Source organism: Esox lucius, chromosome 22 (genome assembly GCF_011004845.1).
Source record: "Esox lucius isolate fEsoLuc1 chromosome 22, fEsoLuc1.pri, whole genome shotgun sequence".
NCBI lineage: Eukaryota > Metazoa > Chordata > Actinopteri > Esociformes > Esocidae > Esox > Esox lucius.
In genome coordinates this window covers 13,935,386-13,957,947 of record NC_047590.1, presented here as the reverse complement: position 1 = coordinate 13,957,947, position 22,562 = coordinate 13,935,386, and the positions used below count along the sequence as shown (strand labels likewise).

At 45.3% G+C, this 22,562-nt stretch overlaps 1 protein-coding gene across 1 annotated transcript in view; it reads left to right on the top strand.

Annotated features, from left to right (window-relative positions):
* LOC105023133 (unc-80 homolog, NALCN channel complex subunit) overlaps nucleotides 1-22,562 on the top strand; it is a 53,865-nt gene extending 31,303 nt beyond the window's left edge. Inside the window, exons 35-65 of the mRNA XM_034289911.1 lie at nucleotides 52-183; nucleotides 397-540; nucleotides 702-802; nucleotides 1,290-1,376; nucleotides 1,482-1,665; nucleotides 1,907-2,001; nucleotides 2,101-2,190; nucleotides 2,333-2,434; nucleotides 2,622-2,802; nucleotides 2,926-3,191; nucleotides 4,345-4,479; nucleotides 4,605-4,743; nucleotides 5,062-5,158; nucleotides 5,273-5,443; nucleotides 5,756-5,848; nucleotides 6,185-6,424; nucleotides 8,429-8,629; nucleotides 9,229-9,352; nucleotides 9,700-9,825; nucleotides 10,036-10,159; nucleotides 12,181-12,387; nucleotides 12,648-12,832; nucleotides 13,004-13,169; nucleotides 13,494-13,685; nucleotides 14,056-14,206; nucleotides 16,022-16,075; nucleotides 16,998-17,079; nucleotides 17,340-17,513; nucleotides 17,718-17,877; nucleotides 18,060-18,268; nucleotides 18,592-22,562. Of these exons, the coding sequence (XP_034145802.1) occupies nucleotides 52-183; nucleotides 397-540; nucleotides 702-802; nucleotides 1,290-1,376; nucleotides 1,482-1,665; nucleotides 1,907-2,001; nucleotides 2,101-2,190; nucleotides 2,333-2,434; nucleotides 2,622-2,802; nucleotides 2,926-3,191; nucleotides 4,345-4,479; nucleotides 4,605-4,743; nucleotides 5,062-5,158; nucleotides 5,273-5,443; nucleotides 5,756-5,848; nucleotides 6,185-6,424; nucleotides 8,429-8,629; nucleotides 9,229-9,352; nucleotides 9,700-9,825; nucleotides 10,036-10,159; nucleotides 12,181-12,387; nucleotides 12,648-12,832; nucleotides 13,004-13,169; nucleotides 13,494-13,685; nucleotides 14,056-14,206; nucleotides 16,022-16,075; nucleotides 16,998-17,079; nucleotides 17,340-17,513; nucleotides 17,718-17,877; nucleotides 18,060-18,268; nucleotides 18,592-19,056 (4,877 nt within the window). The 3' untranslated portion in view covers nucleotides 19,057-22,562. The remainder of the gene's footprint in view (nucleotides 1-51; nucleotides 184-396; nucleotides 541-701; nucleotides 803-1,289; nucleotides 1,377-1,481; nucleotides 1,666-1,906; nucleotides 2,002-2,100; nucleotides 2,191-2,332; nucleotides 2,435-2,621; nucleotides 2,803-2,925; nucleotides 3,192-4,344; nucleotides 4,480-4,604; nucleotides 4,744-5,061; nucleotides 5,159-5,272; nucleotides 5,444-5,755; nucleotides 5,849-6,184; nucleotides 6,425-8,428; nucleotides 8,630-9,228; nucleotides 9,353-9,699; nucleotides 9,826-10,035; nucleotides 10,160-12,180; nucleotides 12,388-12,647; nucleotides 12,833-13,003; nucleotides 13,170-13,493; nucleotides 13,686-14,055; nucleotides 14,207-16,021; nucleotides 16,076-16,997; nucleotides 17,080-17,339; nucleotides 17,514-17,717; nucleotides 17,878-18,059; nucleotides 18,269-18,591) is intronic.

Sequence of the window (22,562 nt, the reverse complement as noted above, 5' to 3'; positions counted from 1 at the left end):
CTGTAGCGGCCATGTTGTGTCTGACTCTGAGCCCTTTCCTTTTCCCGCCAGCAGAAGAAGTGGTCAACCTGGCGTCTCGCCGCATGTCCGTTACTCCGTCCTGTGCTTCCAGTAACTCCCACAGGAACTACTCCTTCCGCCGCGGCTCTGTGTGGTCCGTCCGCTCTTTGGCCAGCGCCGAGGGTAAGGCCGTGTGTTACCACGGCAACCACTCTACTGCCCTCTCCCTTGCATGCTCTCTTATTCATAAGATGGTGTTTGTCTTTCAGCATCCATTCCAGGAAGCCACATAAAGAGCATGGCATAAAGAGCACATTGCTATTGTACTTTTCGGGGTACTTCTATGCCAGCGTAGATTTGAGGTGTTATTGAGTCGTTGCTGTGTTTGTCTATCAGATGAGGAGAACACTACGGAGCACACGCCCACTCATCACATGCTGCAACCCCCCCAGGCTGTGTTCCCAGCCTGCATCTGTGCTGCCGTTTTACCCATAGTGCACCTGATGGAGGATGGGGAGGTGCGAGAGGACGGCGTGGCAGGTGGGTGGAGTCTCTCAACTCAAACTCGTAAGCCGTTGATCGATATCGGGAGAGAAAGAGATGGATATTGCTTTTTCTTTTACGCATGCTCTTTACTGGACTAGAGAAGCGTTGTTTATGTCTGTCATGATAAACTTGATCCATTTCCCATGATCCTCCAGTGAGTGCAGTAGCCCAGCAGATCCTTTGGAACTGTCTGATCGAGGACCCAGCACTGGTGCTCAGGCACTTCCTGGAGAAGCTCACGGTTAGCAATCGACAGGTAGAGCAGCCTTCGTCCTTCAAAATACTTACTTTAGTATCATATTATATGACCAATGGAATCCTGCCTTCTGATTGGATCCCAGCTTGGTCCTGTTCAGTTGTGTAGAACGCTGAAGCAATATACAAATTTCTGTGTTGTCATGGACAAGTTTAATTTGTAAGCTACCTTCCCTATTTCAAAATATTTGAAAAAGTTTTCTCTGCTGAAGAAAGAAACATTGACAGGAGGTTCCCAACTTCCTTATAAATTAGAACTCCAAAAGTTACATTTTTTTGTTTCTTTTAATATGTATATATTTTTTTCATGCTTTTTACAGCAGGCAGGGGAAAAGTTGTATGCAGACGTTTCGGTTTGTATGACCTTCTTCACTGTTTAAGGTTGACCGCGAAGTTACCTGCTTTTTCCCTAGTGAACACAAGCACTTATGTTGTCATTGTGTTTTGGATGTTGGGCTTGAATTGACGTGTGTTTCTATGTGTGTCAGGACGAGTTAATGTACATGCTTAGGAAGCTGTTGATGAACATCGGCGACCTCCCGGCCCAGACCTCTCACATCCTCTTCAACTACCTGGTGAGATAAGACATCTGTCAACGTTCATCAGGCATTAGCAGAGTGGTTTATCTGATTCCAGAACAGTGAAGTGTCACACTCACTCCCCCTCCCCCCTGGGTCCAGGTGGGTCTCATCATGTATTTTGTCCGTACCCCGTGTGAATGGGGAATGGATGCCATCTCGGCCACGCTGACCTTTCTGTGGGAGGTGGTGGGCTATGTTGAGGGCCTCTTCTTCAAGGACCTCAAACAGACCATGAAGAAGGAGCAGTGTGAAGTCAAGCTGTTGGTCACTGCGTCAATGCCAGGTAAAGGACACTTTAAAGGTCACCGAACGGCCGGGTTTGTGTTCCACCAGAATATAATTTCTTTATTGTCCTCCGTTATTAGAATATTATTGTATAAGACAAACAAATGGCTCTGTAGCACAGTGGATAGGGTATTGGGATATTGCACAAAAGGTTGTGGATTTGAGTCCCACCAGAATAAAATGTCAGAAATTAACATTTCTAAATTGTGTTTTATGTGTTATGTTGGCTGTCCTTGCAGGCACCAAGACCTTGGTTGTGCATGGCCAGAATGAATGTGATATTCCCACTCAGCTGCCAGTACATGAGGACACTCAGTTTGAAGCCTTGCTCAAGGTATGTTTCCATCTTCAGTCCACCTCATACTGTTGAAACTAAGCATTCATTTCCCAACTCGCAATGCAATGCTTTGGCCCGTTTGTCTAAACTTAACAGGAGTGTCTGGAGTTCTTCAACATTCCTGAGGCCCGGTCTGCTCATTACTTTCTCATGGACAAGCGCTGGAACCTCATTCACTATTCCAAGGTTGGAATTCTCATTCATTTCCATCCATTGCTAGGAACTATGCCATGATCTGATAATGTGTATACTGATTATACTTCACGGCAATAAGACTGGCTTCCCTGTCTGACTGCCTACTGTAGTTTACTCTCTGTCTCTCCTATAGACCTTCGTGAGAGACATCTATCCGTTCAGGAGGTCCGTGTCTCCCCAGCTCAACCTGGTTCACATGTTGCCAGAGAAAGGCCAGGAACTCATTCAAAAACAGGTAGAGTAGTTGCCATTTGGGTTTGTTTTGTTCCAGCTCCAAACCTACAGTTAAAGCTGCAGTTTGTACACCAAATAATGCGCACGAATGACTGAAAATCACCGAAAGTGGCTTCAACTGCAAGAGAAATGTTAGTTTGTGTGTATATCCTTACAGTGTCCCTACAAACCCCCCCCTGACTTCCTAGGTGTTTTCCCGGAAGCTGGAGGAGGTTGGCCGTGTCCTCTTCCTCATCTCCCTGACCCAAAACATGCCGGCCGTCCATAAACAGTCTCACGTGTCCCTGCTTCAGGAGGACCTACTGCGTTTGCCTTCGTTCCCCCGCACAGCCATCGACGGAGAGTTCTCCCTCTTCAGCGAGCCGCAGGGTGAGCCGAAAGCGGAGGCTACCATGATTGTCACCTCATGAATGTTTCCCATGAAATGGTCTTCAGTGCGAAGAGGCCGAGAGGCAGCGAGTTAAAGCACCCTTAACGATGACCTCTCCTCAGGTAAGGAGCTGTTCGGTCTGGACACCCTCCACAAAGTCCTCTGGATCAAACTCCTGGAGGAGATGTTCCTGGGCATGCCCAGTGAGTATCCTTGGGGTGATGAGATCATGCTCTTCCTGAATGTGTTCAATGGCGCCCTGCTGCTTCACCCAGAGGACAGCTCCCTCCTCAGGCAGTACACGGCTACTGCAATCAACACTGCCGTCCACTTCAACCACCTGTTCTCCCTGAGCGGATATCAGTGGATTCTCCCCACCATGCTGCAGGTAGGTTATACCTTATTATTTAACGAGATCAATTAAGAAATTATTCACTGAGACAACCTGGGGGGGATTGTTACGGGGGAAGGAGGAACAATTTCACTGTCTTGCCTGGGGACAAAACAACATTACTTCCAACTTGGCGTCTGGGGGTTTAGAACCAGGCACATTTCAGACACTGGTTGGATGCCCTGACAACTAGACCACTTTGCCACCCCGGTTGTAGGACCAGTTTGCAGTACAGTGATCCTGCTAACGTGAGGCACAGCGTTACGTTCTCCGCCCATGGGTCCTATAACTTACGAAGCTAACCATGGCCCATATTTTTCGCTGGGCAGTAGGCAGTGGGCACTATGCACCCCAGAGGTTCCAACAGCAACTAATTCTCATTGCATTAGGTAACAGACTTACAGTCACGCTAAAACCCATGTTTGACTGGGGAGGAGAACTGGGCCAGGCTTAAGTTAACTTGAATCAGTTATCTAACTCACCAAATGACTTTTTATTGTTACGTCGTCAGTCTTTTTTTACTTAGTAGGCCAGTGTCTACTAAGATCAGGCTGTTTCTAAGCAGAGTTCTTCATCCTCATTTATTGTTCTTAGACCACCTTTCTCAGGCTCAATCAATGCCACAACCACTTTTCTGTGAAGGATGCTTCTTCAGAACCTAAGCATCAGAGGGCAGTCCTTTACCACTCCAGGAATGAGACGGTTGCAGTGTTCAAAGATTTGATGTCAGCTGGCCTGAGAGGCTTCCTGGGAACATTAATTGATATGTATCAGATTGGGCTACTGTTCTGTTCTATTTTAGCAAACTTGATCTATCAGTTTCTTATTATGTGTGACAGAATCAAACAAAGAATAACAGGAAGTTAATGTTAGCCTTTGTTTTCATCGCATGTGGAGAAAATTAACAAATACTATCAATCACGTATTTTCACATACAATAAAACAGTGTCTCAATTGATGAAATAGATTAAGTCAACTTACTAAAGTAAGTTGTGTTGTTCGTCTTAGACAAAGACCTGATGCCATTTTAGGTCAACTAAATGGAAATATAATAAATGGTATTGGTTTCACCAACGGTCTCTCAGCACAGTGCCTCGGTCCATATTCATGACCGCTTAACCAATCGCTGCACCCCATGTTGTTTCCAAAGGCCTATGCCGACTATGAGAGTAACCCACTTCTGAGGCAGGGAATAGAGTTCTGCTGTCGCCAGTTCTACATCCTGCATCGCAAACCATTCATCCTTCAGCTGTTTGCTAGTGTGGCCCCGCTACTGGAGTTCACAGTAAGTGTCTGTGTGTCTGTGTGTGTGTGTGTGTGTGTGTGTGTGTGTGTGTGTCTGTACTATTCAGCCATGTTTATGCGTGTCCCTGTAAGAGTTATTAGACCCTGTCTGTTACTCCCTAACAGACAAGCACCAGTACTGGCCTGTCCAAAGGGGTTTCAGCCCAGTGCCTGTTTGACCTGCTCGTCTCCCTGGAGGGAGAGACACTGGACGCTTTGGACGCCCTGGAGCTGGTCAAGGCTGAGAAGCCACTACGCTCCCTGGGTAAACAAGACCACCTCTGCGCTTCGCATTGGATAAAGTGTGTTTGTGTTGGCACACTAGTTCATATATAGTGTGCTGCACATTACTGCCAGAGTGGTTGTCAATTACTTTAGAAAAGGCGTTTGTTTACTGACTGTGTGACCTGATCAAGAACATTTGACAAACTTAAGGCCGTGGTTATACTATGTAAGGCGCCGATAATGTCCCTGTCCGTTTGACCTTTGTGAATAATCAAACGTGGGCTACAGTACCATTCTAACTGCATTGTATTTTATAGCCTGAAAGTGATATAGCTCCCAGTGGTTCCATCTGTTTCAGACTTCTGCTACGGTAATGAGGACTTGGCCTTCTCCATCAGCGAATCCATCAAGCTGTGCGTGACAGTGGTGGCGTATGCTCCGGAGTCCTTCAGGAGGTACGGCCCGCTCCGCGTGGGCCTAATATGGCAGCATTCTATTTTGGTGCAGTTAATGCTAACACACAATTATCTTCTGTGGCTCTGTGTGTGCATGTGCGTGCGTGCATTCAGTCTGCAGATGCTGATGGTTCTGGAGGCCCTGGTTCCGTGTTTCCTACAGAAGCTGAAGAGTAACACCATGACCATGGAGTCAGCATCAGCAGCGCGGGACGAAATCGCCGCCATCGCAGCCCTGGCCACCTCCCTGCAGGCCCTGCTGTACAGCTCAGAGACACTTACACGGTCAGACACGCATGCACAGACACACGCATACACACACACACACACACACCCATGGCGAAACGCATATAAACACGCATGCATTCTCAAACACGCATATATACCGTCGAACACGCACACATACACATGTCGAAACACATACACGTGCAAAACATACACACACACGCTATGCATGTTTCCACCCATTACCGTAAGTTGCCCAGGGAAAGAGCGTCTTGTAAAGGACTCGAGTGTAAATGAACATTCCAAGTTGCGTGAATGGTTAATTTTTTTTTCCCCCTGTGTAATATTTCGTTGTCACGCCACCCTTATCAGCCCCATGACGGCCCCACAGTTGAGTCGGTGTGACCAGGGACACAAAGGGGCAACGGCGGCCAACCATGTGATGTCTGGAGGGCCCAACACCAGGTAAAGAGTGTGCATGGAACAGTTACACATGTCAATCTTACACATGTTGGATCAAAATGGAACACTAACTTTAACCACAGTGCCTGTAGTTCAACATAATGTATTAGTATACACTTAGGAATGGATTGTTACTTTGGATTTATTTACTCAACCATTTCTCTAAAGGAACACTTTTTTCTAGGGGTAGACCTAACAACATGTCCATACTTCTAACAAGAGAATAGATGATGAATATTTCATGTATTTATGCCTGAATTGGTATAAATGATCATGTTTCATTGATGTTTGTTTGTGTCGTGTATTGTGTTGTGTTGTGTTGCTTGGTGTCATTGTCAGTCGCCTTGTGTCCAACATCAGGGACAATCTGCACTTGTTGGAAGAAGGCCAGGGGATGCCCCGTGAGGAACTGGATGAACGCATCGCACGCGAGGAATTCCGCCGGCCTCGGGAGTCCCTACTAAATATCTGTACTGAGTTCTACAAGCACTGCGGCCCGCGGCTTAAAATCCTGCAGAACGTGGCCGGGGAACCTCGGGTCACGGCCCTGGAACTGCTCGACATCAAGTCTCACATGAGGTGACAATGAATGATTGGATTTGGTGGTGAAAACGATCCTCATTCATTGTCTAACATGTAACCCTTAGCTGGATGAAAGTTACACCGTATGACACAAATTATCCACATGACATCGCTGGTCACTGTCATATGGTATTGCCGTATACAGGAAAAGTTTTACAGAAATGTCCACGATGGCGTGCGTGCATGCATGCGTGTGTGTAAGTGTGTTTACAATATTGCTCTAAAGGACTGTTACCTTTTTATTCCTTAGCTACTCTTCTGTAGCTTTTGCTTTTTTCTTCGGGTCGTTATTGTACTAAAAGGTGAACTACCATCCCAGATTTAACTTTCTAGGTTTTCCTAAAGGATTTTTGTCATATTATCTCCTAACTTGACAAGTGTAACTAGTCCCTGATGCTGGGAAACATCCCCATAGAGCACGCTTTCCACTTAATGAAAATATGTATTGTTAATCTATACAATGCCTTCCAAAAGTATTAAGGCCCCAGAACATAAAACCAATGTCATCTCAACAATAACTGGTTTTGTATGGAGCCCCCCTGGGGTCAGCTGAGAGAAAAAAAACAAAACCGTGGGTACAGAATAAATTCCATTCCCTCGGTTTTATAATCTGTTCTCACAGATTCATAATCTGTGCGCACGGTTTTCTAATCTGTGCGCACGGTTTTCTAATCTGTGCGCACGTTTTTGTAATCTGTGCGCACGTTTTTCTAATCTGTGCGCACGGTTTTCTAATCTGTGCGCACGGTTTTCTAATCTGTGCGCACGGTTTTGCAATCTGTGCGCACAAATTTGTAAACATGCCCAGTTAAAAGCGCGAAAAAGTGTGTAACATACCAGAGAAGACGGCACGGGGTAGCCTACTTTCAGCAGCGTCTGCATCTGACAAGTAAGTTATATCTAGATTTAAGGCTAGATGTAATGCTATATTGATGAATTGAATTGTTTGTTTTACTGCTTTCTTAACATAGGTTGCATTTATTGAGTTTTTCACTCGCTCCAAAACCTCAGCAGCAGTTGGTAGTTGAGTTACCTGAAAATATGTTATTGTTAGGCGACACCCCATCTCCGTGATATGTCGCTGTATCGGCAGGAGTTGGTAGTTCAGTTTACCCGATATAGGGTTACTTTAAACTAGGTACAGGGCCCGCAAGCTGCTGGTCATTTCGGCTGACATTACAGTTATGTTAAGGCAACAAAACCATCCACCCAGACCTCCTCCCTAGCTGTAAACAGCAGCCATTACTTTGGTGCTGACAGAACACCAGCCTAGCTAACTGTAAGGTTTTGGAGTGAGTGAAAAGCTCAATAAATGCAACGTAAGTTAAGAAAGCAGTAAAATGAACAATGCAATACACAATATAGCATTACATCTAGCCTTAAATCTAGATAAATATGACTTGCATGTCGGATGCAGACACTGCTGAAAGTAGGCTACCCCGTGCCGTCTTCTTCTCTGGAATGTTACACACTTTTTCGTGCGTTTACCTGGGCACATTTACAAATTTGTGGGCACAGATTGCAAAACCGTCCGCACAGATTAGAAAACCAAGGGCACGGATTACGTGGGCACATTTACAAATGTGTGGGCACATTTACAAATGTGTGGGCACATTTACAAATGTGTGGGCACATTTACAAATGTGTGGGCACATTTACAAATGTGTGCGCACAGATTGCAAAACCGTGCACACTGATTGGAAAACTGTGCGAACAGTTTATAAAACTGAGGGCATGGATTATGAATCCGTGCGAACAGATTATAAAACCAAGGGAATGGATTTTATTCCCTAGCCACTGTTTAGTATTTTTTTTCTCAGCTGACCCCAAGGGGGCTCCGTAGTTTTGAGTTACAGGGTTCTAAAAGAAAATATCAAACCGAAGGTATTCTATAGGCATTTTATGTACATTTGGTGTCTGGATGAGGTTGCCCTTGTGTGTTTGATTGTGTATGTTTTTCTGTGCGTTGCTGTTTTGTAATTGTGTCATCATCATCCCCAGGTTGGCAGAAATCGCCCACGCCCTCCTCAAACTTGCCCCGTACGACACTCTGACCATGGAGAGCCGCGGCCTGCGCCGCTACATCACCGAAATGCTGCCCATCACCGATTGGTCGGCCGAGACCGTGCGGCCTGCCCTCATCCTCATCCTCAAGCGGCTCGACCGCATGTTCAATAAGATCCACAAGATGCCCACGCTCAGGTGCGCTCGCCCTCAGGCTCTGTGCACCAGGTCTGTTGCCGCGCTGCGCGCCCTTTACTCCTTCACGACTGTACCGTTGCTGTGGCGTAACAGTGGAGTGAAGTTCAGTAGCTGTCTCTTTTCCTAGCCTTGCTGGCTGAGCCGACCATAGCAAGGTCGCCGTTGCTTCCCTGTAAACGCTGCTGCCTTGCTCAGAATGTGTGAGTCTACATGTGTCAGTGTGATCTTGGTGTTGTGTGTTTGCGAAGTCCCACGATGGGCGACAGTTCTGCGGCTGCTAAACTTGGCTCTGCTTAATTGTGTGTTTGTGAGCTCTGTGATATCAGCTTTCACTGTGAGCTTCCTCTGGCTTAAACTTCTTCACTGCACAGTGTGCGTGGTTGTCGTTACCCCTGGTGAGTGGTAGTGTGATTTAGTGTACCTATTAAATAGTCTTTTCAAACACCATACTGTTCATCTTCACAAGATTCACAATGATTGTGTATAGAGAAGGAATTGGATATCTGTACACTTATGAGTGTGATCAGGAAGTGAACATGTAGATGTGTGTGTGTGTGTTATGTATGTTGATTGTTTGTGTGTATCTCTTTGTTTTAAAGGAGACAGGTAGAATGGGAGGCAGCCAGTAGTCTGATTGAAGGCATCTGTCTGACACTCCAGCGACAGCCAATCATCTCCTTCCTCCCTCACCTTCGCTCCCTCATTAATGTCTGTGTCAACCTGGTGAGAAGTACACACTAACACAAACCTTAAATATGCATGTGGGAGTTTTACTTCCAAAGCAATTTTTTCTTGGAGTCGAGGAAGATGTCCCCTGTTTGACTGACTGGATACTCATCCTAACTGTTCAAACCTTAAGGTGCACTCCGGTCATATCTTCTATCTGAAAGGGGAGCTTGGCCATTTCAATAGGCTGATCATGTCACTGGACTACACCTTTTAGTCATTCCAGAGTTGGGACTTCAGCTCTGCCCTCTCTATTCCATCAGCCATTCATCACACTCACATCTGCCTTCAGGACAGATCTAGGAAGATCTTTAATGTTACGTGTGTGTGTGCGTGTTTCTCAGGTCATGGGAGTTGTAGGGCCCTCCAGTGTGGCTGATGGGCTACCTCTGCTTCACCTTAGCCCGTACCTGTCCCCCCCTCTGCCCTTCAGCACAGCAGTGGTACGACTGGTCGCCCTGCAGATACAGGTGACTGTCTACCCAAACTGAGCCTACTGGGAAAATTATTACTAAAACAGATTCTGTTGTTTGTGTTACTTTAGGGCAGCCCATCAGCGGAGTGTTCTTATTAGGGTCAACAACGGGTTGCTATCCAACCAGATGCGTGGTTGGATAGCAACATAATAAAACATTGTTGTGCGTCATAATAAAACATTGTTCTCTTTTTCGGATCGTCAGGCTTTGAAGGACGACTTCCCCCTCAGCCATGTGATCTCGCCTTTCACCAATCAGGAGAGGAGGGAGGGCATGCTTCTCAATCTGCTTATTCCATTTGTGCTGACCGTGGGGTCAGGGAGTAAAGGTCAGAGCCCAGGCACACAAGGTCAGATGCAGCCAACCTGGATGAGTGTCTGTCAGTGTGCGCATGTACAGAAATGTCTGTGTTCTTGACTACATTGCAGTCACCAGCTATATCAAACAGAACAACATTTCAGTGTGCCATGTTCAATTCAGTAATGTAAGAAAATTGGTCAGGGGTTTGAAAACTTTTGGAGGGAAGTATATGTCTATATACAGTATAATAAATATCCATACATACAGTACTGTACACATATATCCACGTGTACACTCATGCACATATACAGTGCCTTTGGAACTAATTTAGACTGCTTCACTTTCTTCATATTTTGTTATAGACTGAATTTTTTGCCATCAATCTACAGACAATACTCCTTAATGATAAAGTAAAAATCCAGTGTTGTCATCCTTGTCTGAGGTTCTGTTTAGTCAGGTTTTTCAGCCTTTCTTCAAGAACCTTTTTGTATATTCTTTGCTCAATCCTCACCAAATCTCCCAGTCCCTGCCACTGAGGAGCATCCCCATAGCATGATGCTCCAACCACCATGCTTCACTGTAAGGATGGTATTAGACAGGTGATGAGCGGTAAAATGGTTATCACCACATGTAGCACTTGTCATTCCGGCCTGAATACTTTGATTTTGGTTTCAGGCCGGAAATAATTTTTCCCCATGCTCTCAGACTCCTTCAGGCGACATATCATAAGCCTTTTACAGAGGAGTTCCACTCAACCATTAAGACGTGTTTGATGGAGTGCAGCAAGGATGGTTGTTCTTCTGGCAGGTTCTGGCAGAGGCTCTGTTAGTGGCCATTGGATCCTTGGTCACTTGCCCTGTTCCTTGGTTTGGCCAGACAGCCAGCTCTAGGAAGACTATTGGTGGTTCCAAACTTCTTCTGTTTCACAAATATGGTGTGTCCAAGAAAGTAAAAGTGTTTGTACCAACTTCCCCTGATCTATACTTTGAAGATCTCTGGAGAGTTCCTTGGACTTTATGGCATGTTTTTTAATCTGACATCCGCTGTGAATTTTGAGAACTTATATAGACAGGTGTATGCCGTTCAAAATAATGTCCAATCAGTAGAATTTGATTGGACACATTGATCAAGCAAGTTCTAGAGACATCTCAATGATGATTAGAGGACACAGGATGCAATTTCGAGTGTCAAGGCAGTCTCTGAATCCTGAGACATTTTCATTTTTATGTTATCAATAAATGAAAATGTGAACATTTCGGAAAATGTGTTTTTGCTTTGTTATTATGGGGTATTTTGTGTAGATCACTGTGTGTGTTTGTGTATGTATACAGCCAACTTCACATGAAGCATTGGAACCCTTCACGAAATTCAGCAAAAGTGAATTATAAACAATGAGTCTTATTTTTGGCTCAAACATAAGGGGAGCCATATACTTTCATTATAACATAATCATTAAATAAAATTATACGTTTCCTCCTTAAGTTTGATCCCAACATATGAATAATTTTTTGTCTTCATTTTTTGCATTCAACTTTGCCGTAACTTTGTGTATATACAATGCTTCTTGAAAGTATGTGAACCCTACAGGGAAGGTCATTATTTTAGTATAAAATATTTCAATAACCTCAAAAAGAAATTCCAAATAAAGAACACAAACAAAAACATATGATGCATATATTTTCACATAAAAAAAAGTGGTTTATTTAACAAAACTCAGATTTCATGTGTGTAAAAAATGTGAATGCTTGAATGCTTCGGGTCGTTGTCTTGTGGGAAGATCGCTTTTCTAAACACAACATATGGGATTTGTAACTATAAACCTGTTGTCAGATTTAAAAACAACTTGATCTGATTAAATAAAGATTTCCTTGTGAACACTAAAAAAATATCATAGGGGTTCACATACTTTCAAGCTGCACTGTGTGTGTGTAGATTACTCTTCACTATTTATTCAATACCTTCTCTAGCATCTTGCGATTGCTTTGTGTTGCACAAATTCTACGTATTTGGCATGGATCGCCATCAATGTGTGCGTTCACCCCTCTCCAGACTCCCCCCACTTGGAGCAGCCTGAGGTGTTCCTCCTCCTGCAGACGGTCATCAACATTCTCCTCCCCCCACGCATCATCAGCACGTCCAGGACCAAGAACTTCATGCTGGATGCCTCACCTGCCCACTGCTCCACCCCAGGGGACCAGGGCAAAGACCTGAGACGAGAGGGCCTGGCTGAGTCCACCAGCCAAGCAGCATACCTGGGTAGGTCAGAATTTGGTTATTTATTCTCAGACCGTGTGTGGAGGAACCTGCACAAACGCCAGGAAATACAGTGTATAGCTGAGATATTTTGTTGCTAACAGCATTCCTCAAAATGAAACAAGTGCCAACCCTGCCCAATTTGGATGCGTTAGGTGATAAGCTTGCAGGTGAAAAGCATGCAAGTTCAAACCTATCAAATGTTCTCATCCCCTCCTGTCTCACCACCACCCCCCCCCCTCTCTCTCTCCTCCCTGGCCCAGCTCTGAAGGTGGTGCTGGTGTGTTTTGAGCGGCAGCTGGGGAACCAATGGTACCGCCTGAGCCTGCAGGTCAAGGAGATGGCTCTGAGGAAGGTGGGAGGCCTGGCCTTCTGGGACTTCATCGACTTCATAGTGCGCACGCGCATCCCCATCTTCGTCCTGCTGCGTCCCTACATCCAGTGCAAGGTAGGAGCCACGTGTAAAGCCAGCCCGTTGACACCTGTCTGCCCCGTTGTGCTTCTCCGAGGGGCCCCCGCCGACTGTGGGCCCCACGGTCCTCCCCTCCGGCTGAATATTCACCTATTCTCTCCTCCCTGTCCCTCGTCTTTTCCCACGCACTTCTCCCCTCCTCCGAAGCTCCTGACCCAACCGGCAGACTCCCAGGAGGAGATCACGGCCCGCCACCACATCGCTGACCAGCTGGAGCGCCGCTTCATCCCCCGCCCTCTCTGCAAGAGCTCCCTGTTTGCCGAGTTCAACAACGAGCTCAAGATCCTCAAGGAGGCCGTGCATAGTGGTTCAGGTTGGTGCACAATGGATTAGTCCACTACCCAAATGTAAACTGGCCTTTAGTATTCTAAATGTTAGTACACTATCCATTAACAGACTAGTCTTTATTCCACGTTAGTACACTATCCATTAGCATAGTCTTTAGTATTCTGCATGTTAGTACACTATCCATTGGTACACTACATATGATTACATTACCCTATAGATATTATTTTACCCTTACATTACCACATGGCAAATCAAAAAAACAAATGTAATTCCACTTAATTCTCAATTAATAGGTTAAAGCATCTGTTATCATAGCCATTGTGTCTGTTCCTGCCTGTCGCGCCTACAGCGTACCAGGGAAAGACATCCATCAGCACAGTGGGCACGTCCACCTCTGCCTACCGCCTGTCACTGGCTACCATGTCCCGGTCCAACACGGGCACAGGCACGGTGTGGGAGCAGGAGAGCCAGCCGTCACGCCAGCCCTCCCAGGACACTCTGAGCCGCACCGACGAGGATGAGGAACCGGAACAAGAAGAAAGTCAGACATCCTTCCTTTCTGCCTACCCATCCTTCCTACCTACTTATCTAACACATTTCCCCTAATGGCAATTATCCAATATCCACACATTATCAAGCAACGTAGACTCACTGTGTTATTACTAAATGTCTGATATGTTTGAGTAATGTTGTCACTCTGCTGTGCAAAGCATATCAGTCTCAGTGGTCAAAAAGCATAATGACGAGGTCTTATTCTGTTTGCCTGAACGTTTGCAATCCTCTCTCCCCAGCCGACCTACGCTGGTCCTTTGATGTCCCCTAACTCCCTGCATTCCACTTATTCTCTCTCTCGCTTCCCCCGTTTCTTTCTCCTTCTCACTCCCTCCCCCCTCTCTTTCTGTCTCCTCTAGATGACTCCATCAGCATCCCCAGTGTGGTTAGTGAACATGAGGCCTTCCTACCCCGGCTCATCTCCCAGAGGCGTTTCTCCAGCTATGCCACGGGTAGCGCCTCTGCCCAATCTGAGCCTGGCACCCGCAGCACCATGCTTCCCAGCCAGAGGTAACACACACACACACACACACACAGAGGATTTAGTCATTTAGCAAACACTCCCAACACTTATGGCTTCTGTAAGTTACTCCCAACACTTATGGCTTCTGTAAGACTTATCTTGCCTTAAAGGAAGACAAGTCTTGCTTTATGGCACATCAGAGTCATATTTTCACCTTGGTGGCTTAGGGATTTGAACCAAAACATGAGTCACTAGCCCATCACTCTCTGACTGTTTGGCCAGTGCCGCCCAACCCTGTTCCAGAAAAAAAATACAAAACAATTAATTGCATAAGTATTCACACCCTTTGCTGTGACACACCTGAATGAGCTGTGCTGCAAATTGTCTTTAGAAGTAATGTATGTAGGTGAATGGAGTCTGTGTGCAGTGAAAGTATTTCACTTGACTCTGGGAGGGCTTACAGTTGGTTAGTACAATTTCTAACAAAAAGAAAAAAATGAAGACAAAGACAAAGGAACATGCAAAGAAGATCCAAATTAGAGTATTTCAAAAAAAACAATCATAGGGTTATAAGAACATTTTCATGGCACTGACTATCCCCCAGAACAAAATAAAGAGCATTACTAGGAAATGGAGAGAAGTGAGAATCTAGAACAGAACCTCAAACTGAGTATCCAGGCGAGAAGGGCCCTAGTCAGGGAGCCGACCAAGAGGCATATGGCACCTCTAAAGGAGTTAGTCTCCCAGGGCTGAGCTGGGAGACACTGCATACTGCAACAATAGCCCAGGTACTTCACCAAGTGGCCTTCATGGGGAGTTGGCAAAACGCCAGAGTTGCAAATCTTAGCTAGAGTCTCTGACATGAAGTGAAGGAAGATTCTATAGTCTGATGAGAATAGAGAAGGCAATACTACTACACAGAAGCGGGAAAGCTTTTTGGCCTCAATGCTAAGCGCTAGAGTATATTTGGTGCAAGCCCAACACCATACATCACCAGACATCATCAGACATGGGACTCTAGCAGGACAATGACCCTAAACCTACAGCCAATGTCCTGGAGTGGCCCAGTCTAAGCCCAGACGTGGAAAGAGTTGCAAATTGTCCATCCAACTTGACTGAGCTAGAACTGTTTTGCAAGAGTGGGCAAAAATTGTTGTGTCCAGATATGCAAACCTGATGGACTCCTAACTCATAGCTCTAACTGCTGCCAAAGGTTTCACTATTATAAATTGCCAAAAGGGGGTGAATACTTATGCTTTCAATACTTGTGTTGATCAGTGGCAAAAAAAATAATCTATTTTGATTTCACGTGGAAAAGTCCAAAGGGGTCGAGTCTTTTTCACGTTGGTCACTTTATTAGCCGCACAGGCAGGCCTACAACACACACACCACTTCACGACACTGATACATTAACCCTGCACATTTTGTACACGAGGCACACTTTCACTTCCCGAAACAACGATCACAGCCCTACTATTCCTGTCATACAAAGCTGTTCATTTCTGTTTATTCGTGTTGCATTATCTCGACAGCTTGGAGACAGTGGGCTAAATGAGTGGCTGCTGCTCCCTGCTGCTACAGCAGTCATTTTGGGCAGAGAGACTGGCCCTGGTTGAATGCTTTGAAAATGCACCCTTCCTACCAAGGTTTTGGTTAATCGTGTAAGGAAGGATGCATTCTGGAAGTCTTCATGCGGGGCCCCAGAGGAATGGAAGGTTCCTGACAAGCTGTTCCAGCGGCAGCTTGTGTACTATAGCGGACTCCATATATCCTCTGAACCCCAAGGTGGGGCCTTGGACATGGGGAAGCATGCTTTCGCCTCACCCTAAAGCCCTTCTCCCTCCTGCCCCCCTCCTCTACAGTGAACCCAATGTGCTAGATGAGTCCCAAGGATTGGAAGAGGGTAACCTGTCTAGGTACAGTGTCATGTTACAGCCCCGCCCACCCTCCCCCCTCCGTGTGTGACGTTTCTCTGTGTGCAGTTTTTCCGGGGGTCTCGGCCAATCGGACGGCCTCCTCCACCTGCTTCGTTTTTCTCACCCATTACCACATCCAGTCAAAACCGCCGCTGATCTATCGCCCACCGTCTATGTATGGGTTTGGTGCAAAGTTGTTGTCCCCACCCTCGATACCACACCGAACCACCCATGTGAACCCATCCACCGTAGCCTTTGGGAGCCTTCAAATCCCTGGGAAGCGTAAGGAAGCTGGGGAGCGCGTGCAGTCTGTACTATGTTCTTGTGGCCATCACAATCAGCCTCAGTCCATCAGCGACATCATGGTCTCCATAGTGTTTGAGGCTTTTACGTGTTCAAATTGGACGTCCTCTCCAGGACACCAATCTGTGAGGAATGGGGCTCTGGAGTGGCAGTCAATAAATTTGATGATTTTAAATGTTTTTAATATAACAGATGTGATATCAAAAAACCAAGTTCAGACATTCCCATGTCTGTTGACTGACATTATTGTACAAGCCATTTACAGAAGACTTCCCGCTCCAGACCCCAAAATCCTCTTTGTGTTTTGGTGTAATTTTCCTCTGGGAATGGGTTTCCTGTAATCAGTGCGTGTCGGTGTAAGTGTGGCCTGCCGTAGAGTGATTAGCTGAGTGGAGAGAGGTGGGACCAGTGGGAGGAGCAGTAGACAGACATGCCTCCTATTCACTCTCCTGTCTGGCTTGCTGAAAGTGTGTTTGGGAGAGTTCAATAGGAGAGAGTACCTCAGTGTTGTACTGATGGGTCTGTCTGCCTGGTTGGATTTGTGCATCAGTCTGTCTCTGTCTGGTGTGTCAGTCTCTGAGTATGTGTGTCTTTTTGTCTGTCTGGTTGGGTTGTTTAGGGTGGCCAGTGTACAGAGTGAACCAGGTCAGCAGAACCTCCTGCTCCAACCTCCGCTGGGACGCAATAGAGGACTGAGACAGGTGAGAGTACTCCTAAAGGACTAAGATGGGTGAGAGTACACCTAGAGGACTGAGACGGGTGAGAGTACACCTAGAGGACTGAGACGGGTGAGAGTACACCTAGAGGACTGAGACGGGTGAGAGTACACCTAGAGGACTGAGACGAGTGAGAGTACAACTAGAGGTGCAACTTTGAATAGTCAAATGTGTACTGTAGCACATTTTTCATCTGAAAGATATGCACACATTGTTCTGATTGACTGATGAATATTTTAATGCAGTTGCGGCGCCCCCTGCTGTCTATTCCGAAGAACGAGCCACGAGGGCCAGGTCGCTCTGGAGCCCGACTGTCCACCACCCGCCGGAGCATCCAACCCAAGAACAAACTTCTGGGTAACTTCTGTCTGTGTGTGTCTGTGGTGTGTGCTTGCACGTGGACGTCCGGGAGACATTCGGTAAAGCAAACCTAACACGTCGGATCTAGCAGACCTTTGTTCAGAATGGGACCCTTTTGATTTTAACCAGAGCCACTATAACGCTTCCCAGGTATTAACAATTGATATTCAGTGTTTGCTTGTGAACAGATCTCCACCTGTTTGAGTGCGCCTGTGCGTGAGTGCATGTGTGTGTGAGTGCATGTGTGTGTGAGTGCGTGCTGAACTCGAACTGACATGTACCCATCTTCCTCTTTCACAACCGTTGTCCCAATGTGTCTTTGGCCCCTGTCATCTCCGACCCTGGTAACTGATTCTGTTCACTCTGTGTTCTGTTTATGCCTTTGTTTTGATTCCAATAAAGACACGTTATTGGACTGCGAAGGTGAGACGTGACACTTACCCCACCCCCCTCATCTTGCAATGTGCTACCCCCTCTCTGAATCCTCTCGAAGTGCTCTGCATGTCTGTCTTGCATTCCCCCCCCTCTCCCCGGCAGTGATTTGGTAATGAGTTAGCTCGTCCACAAGGTGACTTGGGTGATGAACTATGATGATGTCCCTGTAGCCACCCATGGGGGGGACCAGAAAAGAGTGGTCACCTTTACAGAGACCCAGCAGGAGGCCCAGGTGAAGCCCCCCATCCCCGCTGGGGCCGATGCCCAGCCAGAAGTCAGGAAGGCCAGCCCGGCCCCTCCACCTACGCCTCCTGCTACCACTGGGGCCTCTTTTTCAGCCACAGTCAAAGCTGACCTCCACAGCCCTGCCAGGAAACAGGTATGATTAGATGAGTAAGGATCACAGATGACAGTTCATCCTAAAACGCTTTTGTCGTTTGTGTTATGATGACTCTGTGCCAAGGAATCACAATACACCCAGACAAGCGTTATTCATCAACAATACGTTATAATATGGAAGCAATAATGAATCTACTAAACAAAAATAAAAACGCGGCATAAAAAAAAAGAAATCTCAAATGTTCCATATGCACAAAATGCTAATTTCTCGTGTGAAATCCGGCAAAGAGGGCCTCCTCTGAGAAGGAGCTAATTATGGTTGGTCTTAGATATGTCACTGTTCTTATTGTCTCCTGGTTCTAGTTATCAATATCAACGGAGAGCAAGGAGAAGAGAGAACAGTGGAGCCTGCGCAGTAGTCTCTCCCCTCGAGCCTCCATCTCCCGTGCCTCCACCCCTACCCCGCCCTCTCGCTCCTGCTCTCCTCTCCCCCCTCCTCCTCTCCCTATCTCTCGCACCTGCTCTCCCCTCCCTCCTCCCCCTCTGCCCATCCTGGGGATCCAGCCCCGCGCCGCCCTCTCCCAGCCAGGCACATCATCCCGGTCGACCCCGGAGAGCCCAGAGGACGAGGACACGACCGCCCTGCTGGGTAGAAATGCAGACACCCTCCTCCACATTTCAGAGGACAACGGGGGCACGGAGAACCCCCTGCTCGCCCCCTTGCTCACCCCCCTGCTCTCCCCGCACCCCTCCCCTGCCATACCCAGCCGCCGATCCCCTCTCCCCCTCTCCCCCGTCGACCTGGACCTGGACGAGTCCCACGTCTGAGAAATGGCCCTGGAACATTTCAGAAACCTAATGTTCCAACTAGGACCAGGAGTTTTTCCCATGGCTTGCCTTGTCGTGACCTCAGCAGGAAAATACCCTGGCCCTAGTTATAGGGCTCTAAACTACAGACGTAGGCTCTAACTAGGGCCTGGAGTTTGACCCTTGAGGTTAAGTCACATGGTCCGGCAGGATAAAACTCCTGTCCCTAGTTATAATGACTCTGGCAGGCTAGCTTCTCTGTGTCGACCCCTCTTCTGTATCTTTGGACAAGGTTTTTATTTTATTGATTTTTAGATCCTGTCTTTTTAATTTGCTGTGTTCAGAGGGTGTTTGAGAGATTTGCAAGCCTGTTCAAACACTGAAAAGAATCTTCCTTTTCTCCCTCCCTTGACCTAATCTGGCGTTTATCCATTTTTTATTTTGAATGAGGAGACACTAGACGTTGAAAAGGCAGATTTTGCTCAATGGAGACACTTTGTGGGGCCTGATCTGATTTGATATGCTTGGTGAAATTAGTGCAGAAGAATCATTGCCCTCATGTTCAGTAATTTACCTGAAAGGAGTATTCAAACAAGGCCAATTGTTCTTCTCCTGCCCACCTTCAACACCATACCACAGCACCTCCTCTTTCTTCATTCTTTTTTTTACTTGAAAGCGAACCAATATGAAATCCATCCATTCATCCAAAGTGCATGTCCTCACCACCGACATGCTACCCGTCTCATACCAAAGTGCTCAAATCAAAGGTAGAATCAACCCATGTTGGGGTAAATATTGGCATACAAAAGTGGGAATGGTTTGTTGCTTGGTGGATTAAATTATATTTTATTTAAGGGTTAATAATTGTAAGCTTTACAGCCTTCATTTGGTTGGCTAATTGCACTCTCACTTTGCAAAATGCTAACATTAGCCTATAGCTATAGTTTGGGGTCAGAGTTTTTCAAAATGTATCGCTGCTTTTCATGGCCCCATTAGCTGCCAGCCTATAGGTCAATTCCCAAGAACTGTTTACAATTAAGCTACTGAAGGCCATAACTAGAGAATTACTTTTACTACATAGACTATGATATCCTATGATTGTTATGAATTTATAACATTTAATCCTGAAGGAAATAGAGTTTTTAAAAGTTTAAAGTTTATCAACAGATGATGAGATTAATGACATATTTATTAATATTTATAAAATGTGTATGTTATGTATTCTTGGGGTTTCATTATCTGTGTATATTGACAATCGACACACTGAGTTTGCTGTTCTTTTGCTGTGGAAGTTGTCGGGTAGATGAAAATTGGTTCTCTGTGGTAGAAGTCAAGAGTTGTAGATGGGGCAGAAAATACTGTAGTGGAAAGTAGTCTCCCCTTGTTGATAATTGGAAACGGGCTCTTTTAGTTTAATGACAGAAACTACCATGGTTGCTTCTAGTCAATTCAGGAAGTGCCCTGATATTTTTATTCTCAATGCTTTTTAAGTCTGGAACATTTGGAAATATTTAACTTTCTGAATTGACCTCAACTGAATTGACTCCATCCCTGGAAATGACGATACCATAACTAAATGGAGGCTTTAGTTGTATGTGTTATGCAATACATTTCTGTTATGAATAGACTCCAAAGTCATAATAACCTGCTATAATGTAAACTTCATGCATAAAGAATAGACCATGGGCTACGGGCAGAATTAGTATTGGATGTTAGTGTCCTGAAGAATTGTTTCTAGCCCTAAAGAAACTGTGCAACAAGATTGTTGATTCTCAATTTTAACAGTGAGGATACATCAGTTTTCTACCAAAGCTTTTAACCTGAGAGCTGAGAAGAGCACCTCCAGCTCCAGCACCTTTATAATAGTCTGTTTTCCGTGACCAAGGTCCCTCCATGAGCCATGGGTACAGACCAAACCTGAGATGGGCACACAGCAATTTATTGGTCAAGGGCTTTTTTTGCATTTGTTAAAATATGAGTTAAGATATAGTATTTTTTGTGAGAGAAAGCTCTTCTATCACCTACTGATCTGCATTGGTGATGTCATGAACGAGTGCCATAAGGCTTTTACACTGTGATTTGGTCTCTTCTGTCGATGCTTTTGAGTGTGGTGTAAAAGTACTGCTGTACAAGTCTAGCAGGGAACGCTGCACCACAGATCTGTGGTAACCATATTATTAGAAAGAGCCAATTTACTTCTGTCTTGGCACAGTCCATGCTACAGTCCGTGGGGTGACGGTACAAAGTATTCTGGATGCCCGTTGTCTTGTCAGTGCCAATGGTCTGTGCCAAAAGTCTGTAACTGTCCGTGTCTGTAGTGCCAATGCTGTCCGGCTGCCGAGTTGTCCGTGTGCAGATGCTTTCTGTGACATTGTCGTGTCATGGGGGTTCATCCATAAAAGGCACGCCGTCCAATCCAACTTCATCTGCGTTCATCTCCATGTATGCACTGTTGAAGTACGCTACCCTTTTCTGTGTCAAACTATTTACTGCTTTGGATGTGAATTTGGATTAGGATTGGAATCATTCCGTAACTTTTCCCGAGGTAAATTATTTTTTTTATTATTCAGAAATCCTGACTGATGATTTCGGATTTCTTGCTTGATCCTTTCTGATGTTGGGATGCATTTTTGGGGAAGTCACCAGAATTTGACAACCCTGTGTTTACCTTATTGTCAGTTGCCATTTTTAATAAGTCCACTATATACAGTAGCTTTGATTGTCAGCAGAAGATGTTCTTATTAGATTTTCTTCAACTTACAGCTAACGTGTAATATTGTGGCCAATTTGATACTTCATGATGTCAATCACTACTGAATGCTTTTCCAGTTCATTCTTGTTTGTCTATGTACTAAATGTTACTGAGAATAGCTAAATATGTACAGTATAGTTATAGCTCTGGGAATAGCTATTTTATGAACTAGTAGGTTTACCTCAAAGTCCTTTACACATATTACTGTAAGGTGGAGCTAAAAGATACTCAGAAATGTATACTGAAATTACATATACTATACTGTCTGTGTCAAATGAAGGGTGAAATTATGCCCTAGATGCATTTATTATACATTTTTCATATTTTCTTTCTTTACATACAAATATTATATTCATATTCATCATTTTACATCAGTGCCCCTGAAAGTCTTATATATTTCAAATATTTATTTAAAAAGTTTGTCTTGTCCTGTGTTCTAAATCCTAAAACACACACACATACATATGACATGAAAATATATATATATATGACAAGAAAATATTGAATAACTATATAAAAATTAAATGGATACTGTTGTATAAAACATTCTGTTGTATCCTGACATTTTTCTTCTCTCAAATTATCTTTTAGTAACTGTAACTAACTAGAAAACTAAAAGTGTAGGATATTTTATTTAGGTATAATTTGCGTGATAAATTGAGATGATAAATTGCACAATTACAACTGTTGATTTCTGTTCTGGGTCATGACCGAAAGAACAAGATTGCGAGTACAAGCAGCTGAAATGGGTTTTCTCAGAAGGGTGGCTGGCTTC